Source organism: Salminus brasiliensis, chromosome 6 (assembly GCF_030463535.1).
Source record: "Salminus brasiliensis chromosome 6, fSalBra1.hap2, whole genome shotgun sequence".
Lineage (NCBI taxonomy): Eukaryota > Metazoa > Chordata > Actinopteri > Characiformes > Bryconidae > Salminus > Salminus brasiliensis.
The window spans coordinates 17,764,626-17,779,152 of NC_132883.1; the positions used below are offsets into that span (position 1 = coordinate 17,764,626).

The following is a 14,527-nucleotide window of genomic DNA, read 5'->3' on the forward strand; positions in this document are numbered from 1 at the left end:
ATTTTACCTTCTAATTTACTCTTTATTCACTCTCAACAAGCTGTTAGTATTAAAAATATATATTAAATGTGGCACGAAACAGTCAAATTTCAAAGTGTACAAGAAAGAATAATATTTTAGCAGTTCAGATTTCAATTGCTAAAATGTTCCCATTTTAACAGCTATATGTCCCCATTATGATAATTCCCAAACCGTCCTTTTTTTCCCCTCTTGTTGAAAGGGAATTTCTGAGTGACCTGATTCAAACCTACAACAATAATCACAAAACAACACCGGCTCAATACTGAAGTACATTCCTTTATTTGAATTTCAGCATTGTTGCACAGGAATGTAACGTAAAAAAGTCATGAATTAAAAAAATCTGTTATAACATTGCTTTAAAACAAAGAATCAACTCAGAGCTTATTTAAAAAAAAAAAAAAAAAAAAAAAAAAAAAAAAAAAAACAACAATCAGGCTAAGAGGCAAATTAAAAAATATATATATTATATGCACGTGTACATAGCTGCAGTCAGCGGCACCCGGGGTCCAAGCACTACAGCCCTGCACTTTGTTTAAATGAAGCAAACAAGAAAACATGTGAATCAATTCATGTTTCAAAATAAAAAAAAAAAAAAGAAAAAAAAACATGCAAATACATTCCTTTCAAAGGCCATCCCCTTCCGGATCACTGCCTATAGGGAAAATAATAGCTGATGGAGCTCAATCTGCGACGCAATGATGCACAACTGACGGCAAAACGTAAACACAGAATAAAGATACATCCACTGAGGTGCTTGGACCCCTTTAAAGAGAGAGCAGTAGTGTATCAATAAGCAGGGAGTGCAATGCCTATCACCACTGCCAAATGACCCCACCCTATTAGGTCAAACAATAAGCAGCTGATTTGCTAAAGACGCCAAAAGGGTAAAAAGTAGGGAGCGATCAATTAAAAGATTCATAGTGTTTTTTTTTATTAGAGTGGTATTTAAGGTCATCAAGTCCGTGCATCCTTATTTGCATGATTATGCTGTACATTAAAAAAAAAAAAAAAAAAAAGTGTAATCAACAGTCCCAATGCATGTGAGCAGGGGTAGGTCGGCTTATGCAATAGCTTTGGCTTCAGGCAGGAATGCTTCCCAATATTTTATCAGCTGGAAAAACAAGAGAGGAAAACGAATTCAACAGTTGGATTTTAGAATTTCCTGGACTCAGCAGTGAAACTATGGTGTGGTAGAAGACAGTATACAACCCCAGTACGTTTGGGTGCCTACCTGCTGCTGTGTATGTACTAGCGACTCTAGATATTTGATGATGACAACTTTGAAGTCCTTCACTCTTTGTTTCTATGAAGAGAAAGAGAACGTCAGGCATGTCAACACTGCATATTTTTGCAAACCCTCGTCAAATGACATGTTTTGTTGCTTTTCTATGTTACAAGTTCATATCCTCTACACAGGACACACTTCTGCACAATATCTAGTGGGGGGGCTCACTACCTGCCAGTGAGCTATTACACCATGTAGGAGACATGTAGGTCTGGGTGGCTATGCTGCGACAAACCAATAGGAGTCTTTGGGCAAGACTCCTAACACTACGTTGGCCCACCTCTGTAATAGGAGTAACCTTGTTAGTCGCTCTGGAGAAGAGCGTCTGCTGAATACCATAAATATAAACATCACATTTAAAAATTTCACATCCAATTTTACAATAACTTATTTTCTCCTTGAAAATCAACAAACGAACAAAAAAAAGTAACACTTTGCAGAAGTATTTGCATATTACGGTACACACCAGTTAAAGTGTCTAATAAATAATCTTTTACTATTGGGTCCCTTGGCAACCACATCCTTAACAAGCTATACGGCATGGTGGTGTACATGAAAAGGAAAGAATTAATTGGACATATTTGATTACATGGTCACTGTTATTGTGCCTAAGAAGGGTTTCACTGCTTTATTAAACAATGTGCTGAGAGCTAAAAACTGCATAGTAGACACATCATTCTTCCACAAAGAAGAAATCCCGGACATGTCAACTCACCTCGAACCTGCCCACTTCCCGGCGAATGTTTTTAGATATCTGCTCGAAATCTCTCTCTCCCTGCTGTACTTTAGCCTCCCACTAAAACAAGAGTCAAACAGACAAGGGAAGCATCATGCTGACAGATATACTGGACTGTGGATCTTAAAACATCATTCCTCAGTTCAGCTTTTTTTAGAAGACAACAGAAAAGTGTGTGGAGAAAAAAAAAAAAAAAAAAAAGCTCTTATACTGAAGATACACCAAGTGTATAATTCTATTAGGGCTTGTGTGTGTGTGTGTGTGTGTGTGGGGGTGTATTAGTATTTAGAACAGCCCATTTGAAAGTTAAAATCTGTTAAAGAATGGATAACACACTGGATAATTAAAAAAGTCCCTCACAGGACAAGCATCACTTGGCGTACCTTAATGATTCAGATGTCTGGGGATCAACAGTGAGGGTTTTACGATCTTGATATTCTAGGATTAGACTGGTATAAAAACGACTGGTGACACGAACACTTTCAGTATAGAATGTTAATAAAGTGACTAAGGTGCAGTGTGCCAGTATGACACACAATTAGGGATGTTGGGTTGACATTTTCACGGTATGATAAGAGTTGGGCGGTAGAGCGGTAATACCAAAAATGTTGCCAAAAAAGCGTATTCCCCCATGTGCATTTAAAAATGCCACAAGGTGGGTATGCTGTGGGGGCTTACTCATTGGTGAGGTCACGTTCTTCTCTAAACGTGTGTGATTTGAGCCTCAGTTAGCTGGAGTGTTTAGCCTGCTAGCTAAATATAAAATATAGCTAGTGATCGATAATGCTAGCTGACTACCAGTCCAAACACAGCAGAACCTGTCTCAGTCTGCCTTTCTGCTACGCCCAACACCAGACACTTGTGTGGGTAGCTCAGCAGTTAGTCACCAGCAGCTGAACTGACCTGCTTCTCTCTCCTGATTCAAAGCAGTTTAACATTCCCAGTTGTTGAGAGACTGAAGATTCGACAACCTGTGAGCAAACTAAAGTTTGTATTTGATCATTTTTCAGTTTTAAAATAAGGCAGGTTGAGGTGGTACAGAAGCAAAGCAAATGCAGAAATCATTTGCGCTACTTGCACAACTTCCAGCCCTGCTCCCACCCCCACCCCTGGTAATACTGCATATCATAGCAATACTTTGAGACGGAATTACAAATAAGTGGATACCAACCCAACAGTAAGATAATGCCACCGCCCCCCCCTTCCCAATTTAGAAACACGCAGGGCACCCAGCTCCGATGCTTCGGCTAGCAGACACTCGTGCCGACCAGCATCACACTGAGGTGATAAGAGAGCGAGAGATTCCTACCTAGCAAGGCAAATTGTGCTCTCTCTGGCTCCAGCTGCTGATGGCAGGCAGCATGACCCCCATATTAGAACCAGTGACCCTTGGGTCATGGAGGCGGATCATACATTTTCACCAATACTGAGTACTGTACAAGTACTGTACAAGTACTAAGTCTCCTAGCTCAGTGAAATCCTGCCCTCAAGATTAGTGATAAAAAAAAAATCTGACAGCAATGGTAGACACGAAGCTTTGCTCAGAATGCTGCTGCAGAGTAAGAGCTATCAAATGTACGGTTGTTTAATTGATCTATGGCCTTAAATGACATGTTTGCTGCATGTTCGATAGCCAGAGCAGAGTGATGATAATAACTAGCCGTGTATTAAGCATTAACACAGGTAGACTCTAGAGCTAATCTGCTAGCATGTCCGATATGTGCTCTAATGTGAGGAAAGTTGCTCTACTCTGTATCAGCAGAGTCAAGATGAAGTTGACTGGGACTAAAACAGACTGGGGAGACCAAAAAAAAACGTACTGGGAATAACCGTGAAACATGTCCAAAACAACCCTACAGACAACAGGGAATTAAACGATAAATCACATTTTAGCTACAACCACTACGGATTAATTTGAAAGCCCGACTTAAAACAATTAAATAAGGAAAGATATAATGAAATGAGTAATAAAAGGATGATGTTATTAATGGTAAGATTTAACTTGAAGCAAACTTGTACACATGTTTAAATGTGAAAGCATGGCAAACAATGAATAATTCCTTATCAGCATTATTATCAGAAGGATATCTGATGCATTGTATGCTAATGGGACATGTATGAAAGGACCACAGCTGATGGGAGGAAGAAAAAAAAAATTAAATAAAAAACCTCCTACCTCCTCAATCTCCTTTGTGGGGCATGACAGGGAAAATGCAAAAATTAAAAGAGGCTGATAATGTTCTGTGGTTAAAGAAATCAATAACTCATAAACTCATATCAAGTGGAACAGCGGCTTCAGAGGATATGAATGGACTAAAGCAAGAAAGGCAGCATGCTTCACCATCAACATTAACACCAGGGCTTTTGCCAACAAGTGTTGATGCTGAAAACACGGCCCGAGGCTTGTTTTCTGTGAGGCATTTACCAGGAATTTAGGCTTATTTCCTGCAACAGAGAAATTAGGAGAACTAGATTTGCAGAGACGGTTCAGCCGTCTGTGGCCAAGTCAGGTAAAAGGCCGACCTTTGTGAGATGAGCCATTTCTCAATGTTTCTATTAATGTTTTTACTCATTTCGTTTTACCTCCTTTATCTCATCCTTGGCCTGCTGGAGCTTGTCCGGCTTGTTGGCGTACTGTAGCTTAGCTTCGGCCTCTCTCTTCCGCTGCAGCATGACCTGGGCATCCTGCCATTTGGACCACGTTTTCATGCGGTGGTCAAACACACCCTAGCAGCATAAAGAGACTTAAGTGTTAGGTTCATGTAGTGCCATAGACCTTTGGAGCGCTGCTGTTTTAATGCTGCTCAGCCTGTCTGCATTAAAAAGAATCAGGAGAAAAGAAATGAAGAGGAGGTATCCTGGTTCCATGCTTACACAAATAGATATTCCTGGGGATGCTTTAAAAAAATAAAATAAATAAATAAATAAATAATTATCTAAATAGTGCAGTTATGGGTTCTTTCAATGCGATTTCACCACAGGATTTAGCTGATAGACACCCGATGATGCCACAGCCATCTGTAGCTGGGAGGATGGCATGATGCTACTCAGTGTGATAAGAGGAGACCTTAATAGTGGGTAGGAACTGAAAACGACAGGGGGGGGGGGGGGGGGGGGGTTTGATTGGCATGGCTAGATCCCCTTATCTTACAGTTGACTTTAAAAGTAATGCTGAGCTGAAGGAGGTACTAGATGTTTAAATCTCCATCCCCTTAAATGGAGAGGCTTCTGATGGGGTGAATGGAAATAATAACAACTGACACCCAACTAGTTCCAACTATTTGTTGTGACGTACCTCAACACAGATACCCACCTTATTCAATGGGACTACAAACATGAGTTCTGCTCACTTTGACAGCGGTGATGAGGCGTACGTAGTCCCCCAGCAGCTCAGAGAACAGGTAGAAGTCAGCGTAAGCCTGCTCCTGATGCAGCTGATCAATCTTCTCCTCCACCTCAGCCAGCTGAGACAAGGCCCGCGACAGGGCCGTGTGATCCTCAGAGTTTCCCAGCATAGCAGCACTCTTCGCGAAGGACGCAGTGTTCACGGATAACTCTGTGAACAGACCAGTGTTCTAACTCCAAGACAAGCCATCCATTTTTAACATTACCATTTTACCATTAACTTCTGTTCATCTCAACCGTTTTTGTTACCATGCCTTTAAAGCAACACTATGAAAAACTGCTATTTCTGCTCCTGGTCTCTCCTTGCAGTCAGAAAGCCACCAATAAAGGATTTTACACAAATATGACATTTTCGTGCCTGCCTTTCCAAAGTTTATATATATATATATATATATATGAAAATGCATATGTACTATAAATGCATATACAAACAACGAGTTTGAGCACAAAGTTGTGAAAATGTAACCATGTTTACATATTATTTTAAACACAGATAATTCAGCTCGACATAAGCCTTTTAAAAATATATACACACACACACACACACACACAACAGAAGATGCATCAGTAAAACAGAAAATTGTGAATGATCTTGCCAATTACCCATACTGTATTATTGATGCGAGTTTGTGACTAAACATATGCCGCATGTGCGCATCAGTTCGCATGATGCATATTCTGAGCAATATTCCAGCAATTATGAGAGCTCTTATCAGGAATAAAAAGCCAGGACATCTAAAATGAAAATACTATGTTGAAAAAATACCATGCCATATTATGTACAGAAAGTAAATAATATAGCGTGTTTTTACTGTATGTATTTTGTATGAATAGTATTTGCACAGACGTTGCTTTGTGTTCCAGGTCAGAGAAAAGCAATTTTACCTTTCCTGTGACAAACCAATGACTCCACACTGGCATGCAGTTTCCTCAGCTGGATGTCAAGGTTCTCAAACTGCTGCTGTTTGTCCTCAAACCACTTTAAACAGAGAAAAAGTGTCAAGGGGGGAAAAAAAGATACCTTAACAATAACACTGGGAATACGAAATGGAACTATAAACTTAAACTTATTAAAAATAATAATAAATAAATAAAATTACAATAATAACAAATATGTAAAAACAACAATAGTTGGCCACAATGACAAAACAGCAAGTCTTCAAATCAAAGAACTATAAAATACAGCTAAAGCCATGTATATGGAACATTCTCCTATAGGGTGCTACCATCTACAGCGCACCCTAAGTGCACAGTAGGGTCAGGAGAGACATGCTTTCACGCTACAGTGTGTGTGCTCGCTCGCTCGCTCTCTCCTTCTCTCTCTCGCTCTCTCACTCACTAGAGCAAAGGATCTTAGGATTCAAGCCAGAGAGCGGCTCATTAATTCGTCTCATTATTCAAGTCCAAAAATCAGCCCCTTACCGCATCCGATTCATTCATCTTGATTGTCATTTTGTTGACAGCGTCGGCCGCTTTGTTTACCATCCTCAATATTCCGGCCCCACTCAGTGCCTGGGTGCTAACTGCTCGCGGCAGCTGGAATAAAATGACAAATAAGGGCAAACAAACCGGTTAACAGGCCGGGGCCCGGACCCAATCCCACAGGGAGCTCCACTCCCTCCTTCCCCACCACCAGCCCAAGCCTGGACCAGGAGAAGCCTGGGGTTTTCTCCACTCCCATACATTTCAATGCTGGATCCAATTTAATGCAATTTTGCCCTCAGAAAACTCTCCGGTGGGGCGGCGAGCAAAAATAGCTTCCAATTGCCCTCGGACCGTTTATTTAGCCTTCGGACAAATCGTAGAGGGCTTGTATTACAATTGCATTAATACAGTTTTCCTCACTGCGGTAAACCCAGCAGAATGACCTGAGAGTTACAGGCGTTAACTATAAACAGTTTGGCATAAAGGTACAGTGCAAGACCAGGTCTGTTATTTAGAATACAGCATTCCTGACATAAGACAGTCATGAAGTTTGAACACAATACCTCTGTGCTCTCCAGGAACTGAATGACATCAGGATCCTTCAGCAGCGCGGGGTGAGTCACTGTTCTCATGAGGTATCTGTTTGGAAATGTAAAAATAAAGGTACTTCATGACCAGCACACACAGAGAAAGGGCATCACAGCACTTTCTTTTTCAAAAAAACCAAGGCCGTCAACAGAATCAATAAGCTTTTCTTTAAAGACTGCTACAAGGCACTTTCTTCACTACCTAACCTCACAGCACACAAACTACGAAACTCCTTCCCCATGCATTAAACGGCCTACGTGAGCCGCTCATACATTAAGGACTGCCATCAAGATTCAGTTCTTCAATGGATGAAGTCTATACTCTGACATCCGGGGCCCCCATCCAAGCCACTGACCTTCACGTCAATCAATGAGCAGATAAAAAGGGCAGAGAAATGCCAGCGCCTCGCTTAACTTTAATTTTTATTCGATTCATCAGGCGCGGCAAAACCCGGAGCACAGCTCCGAATCGGCCACGTACAGAATGTGCGAGAGACGGGCGCGAAAGCTCAGGAGAAAACTGCCAGCGCGAGCCTGCTTACACTGACAGCATGAAGCCCTCCTGAGTTCGGTGATAATTATTTATCTAATACTTGTTGGTTAACCTTTCATCCACAAAAGACCGGAACAAGAATGCTCTTTCCAGGTGAATCATTTTCCAGGGAAAAAAAAAAAGAAAGGGAAAAAAAAAAAAAGGGTTTCAGTCAAAGCTGCGCACATTGGAAGAAAATAGACCAACAGCAGAGAGAAGGATTTTTTAGTTAGTTTGTTTACGCAATCATAACAAGAACAGAAAAAAAACAAACACAAGGGATACAACATAGTAGTTGACTACAATGAATTAAGGGCCCAAAAATCAAGAGAAAATTAAATGTAGTGCAAAAACTTTGTTAAACTTTTACAGTTTTAGCCTGGACTGTTTTTTCAACTAAGCAAAAAAATCAGGCCAAATTTGAGATTCAGATTTGCAGCCAATTAGAACAAAGAACAGATTGTCTAAAAAGTACAGTAACCAAAATGGCCTTTAAACAAATAATAATAATAATAATAATAAATGTATTATATATTTATGTAGAGGCCCTTTAATAATTAATAGGGATGTACAGACACATGAATTTTGGGCACATGCAGATATCCAGTCACCTCTGATGCTAGTGCCAAGTGCTAGGAAAATGGAAGTTCATTCACCTGGATCTTTAATACACGGAAATGTACATTTTTATTTAACTGAGTTACAAATAATGATCAAATATTAGTTCCAATTATTGTTACAGTATCATTGGTACCATTTGATGATGTCAACATGATCCAGATATAACCCTCCAATCATTAAATATTAAAAATTTAATTTTGTGTCTTTTTACAGTACCTTTCCAAGGCAGATCTTCTTTTCTCCACAAATTCTGCAGAAGACAGATCTTCTTTCCCAACTTTGACCTTGGTCATTCCTGCACAGTTTGAAGCAAATAATACATGAACTATTATTATAATGGTATATTGTGTCTTTAACAGACCATAGGACACTACATTTTGTATTAAATTAGGCCTGTGTTCCCATTTGATCTCCCCATTTTCTTATGAAGACAGAGGAAACATTCACACCACACACTTACCCACAATGCTTTTCTCTGGTGCAGGAGGGACTATGTACCCAATGTGCAGATACTTAGAAGCTAATTTGCTGTGCAAACCCAGGAAATCACTAAATCTCCTTTTTACAGAAAACTCATTTCTGTTGAAGAGGTTCAGGGATGTCTAAGGGAGAGAGAACAACAGGTCAAGGTACAGAGCTGAAGTCACATATATCTCCCCACTATAGACGCTTAAGGGTGCTTGGCTTACCTTAGTGGTCACCTTGTACGCCATGTAAGCGTTCATTCCGTCACCTTAAAGACAGAAGCAAACAGTGAAAGAGACTCCTTTTGGGGGGAAAAAAAAAAAGCTGTGTAGGCTTAAACACTCCTTAAACCTTCAGTGTTCGTGGTTGTGGCTAAACTGTTGTAGGCTAAACAAGCAAAATATACAGTCTTTGGACTATTTATTATTATTATTATTATTATATATTTTTAAAACATGTAAATAAATGATTGTCCTCTACAAGAAACACTTGTACATACTAAGACAAAACACAGAGCATGCAAAAGTCTGAACTTTCCGATAACTTCTACAGAGATCTTAGACTTTAATAAGCTTGTTAGGGCTATGGCTTGTTTACAAGTGTCGTTAGGAAAGGCCCGCTGAGGCAACTTGCAAAGCTTTATAATACTCTGATTTCCTAAATCTTCCCCAAACAAAAGCTTTAGTGATAGAAAGGCACATCAAAATCCCTGTTTGACTGCAATAGCAGACTCCGAAGTGGCGCACTATTCTACTGTGCAGCAACATCTGCACAAATATAAACTGTATGGAAGAGTCATTAAAAGGAGAAAGGAGTCCTGGCATCCTCGCCACAAAATTGTCAAAAAGTGCCTTGACCCGAATCTATGAACAGTCCTCAAATGAGCATAACTAGAAGGCTATGCAATGAAGAACTGGTGAAAATCAAGAGAGAGGCTTGGTACTGACCCTACAGGGTTCCCTTTTCTTTTTCGATAGTTTGAAAGGGTAAAGGTTGAAATAAATAAAGTTAAATATCAAAGAGAGATCTTTTATTTCATGGATCTTGTGGAAATCAGGTTCTCTTAGCTATTCACAGTAACCTATTTTAATCAGGGGTGCCCAAACCTTTATATGCAACCCTATACCAGCCTTAAAGGCACAGTGATAAAAACCGCCAGTTTTTTATATAGTATAAGAAGGGGTTGGAAAATGGTTGAAACAGAGCTATGCGGCGTGTGCGTGTTTATGAAGCTCCAACTCTTGCACCTTTTCTAGGAGAGCTAGAGTCCAAATCCTACATCTGATAACATTTGAAAAGGTCTATTGATTTTACACCGTACAGCACCTGCTGCAAAAGAGCTACCTATACAGACCTCTCTCAGGAGATGAAAGCCTCTCTGGATGCCAAAAGGCTCTCTCGGAAAACAATACAGCACACAAACACAACACAAGGCTCATCTAAACTTACCGACTTTCTCTGGATCAGATACGGTTATCTGCATATCAAAGGTGTCCCCATTTTCCTCAGCTTCTTCATCCTGTACAACACAAGGCAGCTTACTAGGAAATGGGTCTGCAACTCAACAGGAATGAGCAATAGGAAACCGGTCTGCAGACTCGACACAAATCTGCTGAGAGAGTCTGAGCTACACCCCAACTGCGGTGATGAAATAATCTTCCCAGATACTTCTAGTTTAATTTGGCACTCTGCTTGTGACTGTGAAAACAGGGAGATCATAGAGTTCCAGGAAAATAGACCATCCAGTCTCCCTGTATGTTTCAAAACTTCATCAATACAAGAGTGTGAGGCAACTGCTTGTTTCCTGTTGCTTAACTGAGACCAGTGGAAAAGGCCATGCTCCTCTTTACCATTTACTGCCTCCTCTCCCCCCCTTTCAAAATATCACACAAGTTGTAAAATGGGACCATTAAAACGCTGAATGGTTTTTTCATTGCAACAAGATTACAGGTAAAAACTGCCCAGAACACCCAGAGGTGCTTGTAGTGAATTGATGTATCTGATGGGATTGTTATTTAAAAATAAATAAATAAATAATAATAAACACCACATCTATTATTTATTTATCATTAATAGTGTGTGGTTAGTTATTACAAGGTGTTCATATAATAATAAATCATATTTTTAATATTAATGTTCATTAAATGTACAGATGTTTAGTCAACTGTCCATTTTGAATCCCCAATACATGACTCCATTCCGAAGATTAAACATATGGACTCATTCATTGGTCAGAATCAGTTCAGCATCAGGTGCAGTGTTGCTAGTTTCAATATGCATTCTGTTTAAAATTGCAGTATAACATTACATTATAAGCTGGTAACTTGCTGTACCTCATCCGGAGATCTGTCAAACATGGAGGCATCGACTCGTGGGGTGATTATGACTGTGGGAGTCACCGGAGTGATGGCAGGAGATGGACCATCAGAAAGGATGGGTTCCCTCTCCGGACTGTCCAGCGACACCTCTTCTGTGGCTTCTTCAGGGACACGCAGTGGGGGTTTAAACACAACACAAAATGAACCACTGACTGCCAACAATCTTTACATGTAAACTACTGATTACAAGAGACTCGATACAGTATTGCAAAACTTAATATCATAATACTTTGATAGACCCCTAACAGCAATATATTAAAAACATGCTTTCATACCTTTTTATAGTATTATTCTGGCCCTAATTAATGTTTGTCACGATGGCATGATACAACTTTGACAATGCATTATATGCAAATCTGTGCTACATGTACCTTTTCCTAAAAGTATGCAAGGCCTTGAAACTTCTAATAAGCCTCGTCCCAAAAGACATCCTTCTACAAATTCATTACCACAAATTACACACCAGCAAAAAGGTCCTCTTGGTCATCGTCTAATAATATTTCCTGCTTGGGACCGTTGGAGTTAGTGCTGATGTCTTCTGCAGGCAAGCTGGCTGGCTCTGGGGACGTCGGGCTGAGCTGAAAACACAGGCGAAAGAGAAAACTTGGATGGATCAACATAAATCCGGTCACTTCTGTGCTGTATGACGCACAACAACAACAAATGAGCTGTTCTGGCAGCTGATAAAGAACAGAACAACTGCAAAGCAGCTTTTAACACCAGGACTGTACTTAGATATGCTCTAGAGGTTAGTTCAAGGAGAAGCACATGTAATTAGCTCGACAGTCTACAGTAATGCACTCTATTACTGTAAATATCAGATGGCTCGGATATGGCCTTCAAATACCCTTCTGTTGTGCTGCCTGGCAGACTTGGAGATTCAGTTATTTTTGCACATTTTTGATGGTCTGTTAAGGTGTTTTATAGGTCATGACAAACATTCCAGTGCGGACACGGAAGAGGGAACAAGCTGCTTCCTTGAAACATTCAGAACGAGCCGAGGGAGATTACGGAATCTCGCTGACCCTGATTTCATCAAAAAGTCTGGAACAACAGCGGACAGTGCTTTCTGCAGAAACTATTCATTTCGATTCATTTAATGGGATAAATCACATTTTTTAACATATGACCTGCTAGAATCGTTTTGCTGAGGCAAGCTCAGGAGAATATATGGACCAAAGCAAACTTCAAATTGAAAATATGGACATCAGTGAGTTAATATGTAGTCATGGTCCTATTCACCCTTTGCCTCACAAGCTCTTTTGCAGCCCATTAAATGGAAGAATATACGAGAGGTCAGTTAATGTTCACACTTCACAGCAGGGCTCACTGACAACCACAACCACGTCTCCATAAAGATTCCTCGCTCCAACTGCTCACAAGCAAAACATATGATTCTCTTAACAGGAGGGGCAATCAGAAGACACATCTGAAGCTCCCCCACCTCCTTTTCCTTCCTTTCCTCATTTCTCAGCTCCAAAACTGCTGACCTGTAAAAAAACGACTGGCAACCTGAGCCAACTGAACAGCAAGGCGGTCACATGCCTGGTGCTGCTGTCACCTGTGCAGTCCTGCCATTTAACAACATACAGCACAGCACAGTAAACCGCAGGCTTACACGTTACTACATATGCACCAGGTTTACCTTCAGACTGCACTGAGGCATAAACCAGATGACCAAGCCTCAAGCGTGCTGGTTTGTCTAGAAAGAAAAAGTTGCTTTTCAGCAGTTAGCGGCTCATATTTCAGACGTAATCCGTAATCTGCCATCTGTAAGTGTTCACTCCATCATAAAGGGTTAAACTAAGCAGTTTGTGCAGAATAGCCTGACTCCAGCCTTAATAGGGTATACCTTCTAAAATAGGGTATATCTTCTAAAAGTGAATAATTAATCATTAAATAATAAATAAACCAACAGAAACAGTGCTGGTTACATTATTATTTTTTGGACATCATAAAATAATAAAAATAATAAAGAATAATTTATAATTCTCTTAACATTTTAGAATCACTTTTGTCGCCATTTTATTTGCATTAAAAAACAACAAATAAATAAAAAAAGTTAGTTTCTATTAGTGTCCGTTTGTTTATTTAATTAATTTATTTAACTATGCAAATCTGCGCCAAAAACGGTCTGTCGACGTGACACTCGTTGGAGTTTAGTGAATCTGCGTAAACCGATTGCAGAGTGGATGCTCACTAACCGGGCCCCACGCATGCGCACAAAAACCCCTCACTCTGGGCTATAATGCATTTCAATGAAATACTGTTGACAAAACTGTAATTTGACAAACTTCGCTTTTCTGAGTGGAGAAGTGAAGCAGGTCTCGGTGAAATCGCCATCCTTGCTCGCAGGAAGAGTTTCCGAGCCCTCGACGCCCCGTCTTGCTGACTTTTGTGAGCGAGTGGCTATGCTAAGCTAAGCTGTAGGTCTCAGCAGGCAGCTCGCTCGTCTGGCTCTTACCTGCTCTATCGTAGAGACGGTGCTGACAAACAGGTCTTCTCCCTCCTCCACTTCTCGAAAGTCTGTCTGACCCACGTCTGCCAACGGTGGAGGCTCCCTCTCTTCCGCCATCTTCTCCTGGCAATAACAGCCGAGCCGCCTCGGTGCTCAGAGTCAGGAGGTTCCCAGGCTGTCATGTGATTCGCAGGAACCGCTCAGTCTTATGACAGTTGTGGCGCCTTTCATTGAGCTCCTGCTCCGCCCTGACACTCCGTAACACAGTGATAACAGCCAAGTCAGGCCTCAGTGACATCAAGAAATGACTGTGGCTACAGAAGAGAAACGAATAATTATGGGGACAGATGAATGATGCTGATGATGATCAAGGCAAAGGGGTTCAATCCTGGGGTCCTAAAGTATCACTGATTTAAGGCTGTATCCTTAGACTGTGTTGGCTTGAATATGACATGAGATGGGATGTGTATTCAGATATTACTATTACATTACTGGATTGCTTGAATGACACAAACAAGGCAACATAGTGCTAACATAAATAAGCAGAATCAGCAAGTGTCTGGGGCCCGATATGCCACCAAGCATGGAGTGTCTGCTGGACATGGCATCCCTTA

General features: G+C 40.6%; 1 protein-coding gene across 1 annotated transcript; it reads right to left on the reverse strand.

Annotated features, from left to right (window-relative positions):
- Positions 1 to 451: 451 nt before the first annotated feature.
- snx2 (sorting nexin 2) lies at positions 452 to 14,097 on the reverse strand. Its single transcript, XM_072681883.1, has 15 exons — positions 13,920 to 14,097; positions 11,919 to 12,033; positions 11,411 to 11,556; positions 10,527 to 10,596; positions 9,302 to 9,345; positions 9,073 to 9,214; positions 8,829 to 8,907; positions 7,436 to 7,511; positions 6,870 to 6,983; positions 6,333 to 6,426; positions 5,393 to 5,598; positions 4,626 to 4,769; positions 2,022 to 2,102; positions 1,253 to 1,324; positions 452 to 1,132 (listed from the first exon to the last, which is right to left on the reverse strand). The coding sequence occupies exons 1-15, from the start codon at positions 14,028 to 14,030 to the stop codon at positions 1,082 to 1,084; spliced, it is 1,545 nt and encodes a 514-aa protein (XP_072537984.1). The 5' UTR covers positions 14,031 to 14,097; the 3' UTR covers positions 452 to 1,081.
- Positions 14,098 to 14,527: the final 430 nt, after the last annotated feature.

What these genes read in the sequence shown, in the direction of transcription:
- snx2 (XM_072681883.1), bottom strand. Translation starts at nt 14,030, where the DNA reads ATGGCGGAAGAGAGGGAGCCTCCACCGTTGGCAGACGTGGGTCAGACA. An exon ending in CCGTCTCTACGATAGAGCAG is followed by an intron (nt 12,034 to 13,919) that starts GTAAGAGCCAGA and finishes CTGTGTTTTCAG; the next exon opens with CTCAGCCCGACGTCCCCAGA. An exon ending in CCAAGAGGACCTTTTTGCTG is followed by an intron (nt 11,557 to 11,918) that starts GTGTGTAATTTG and finishes GTGTCCCTGAAG; the next exon opens with AAGCCACAGAAGAGGTGTCG.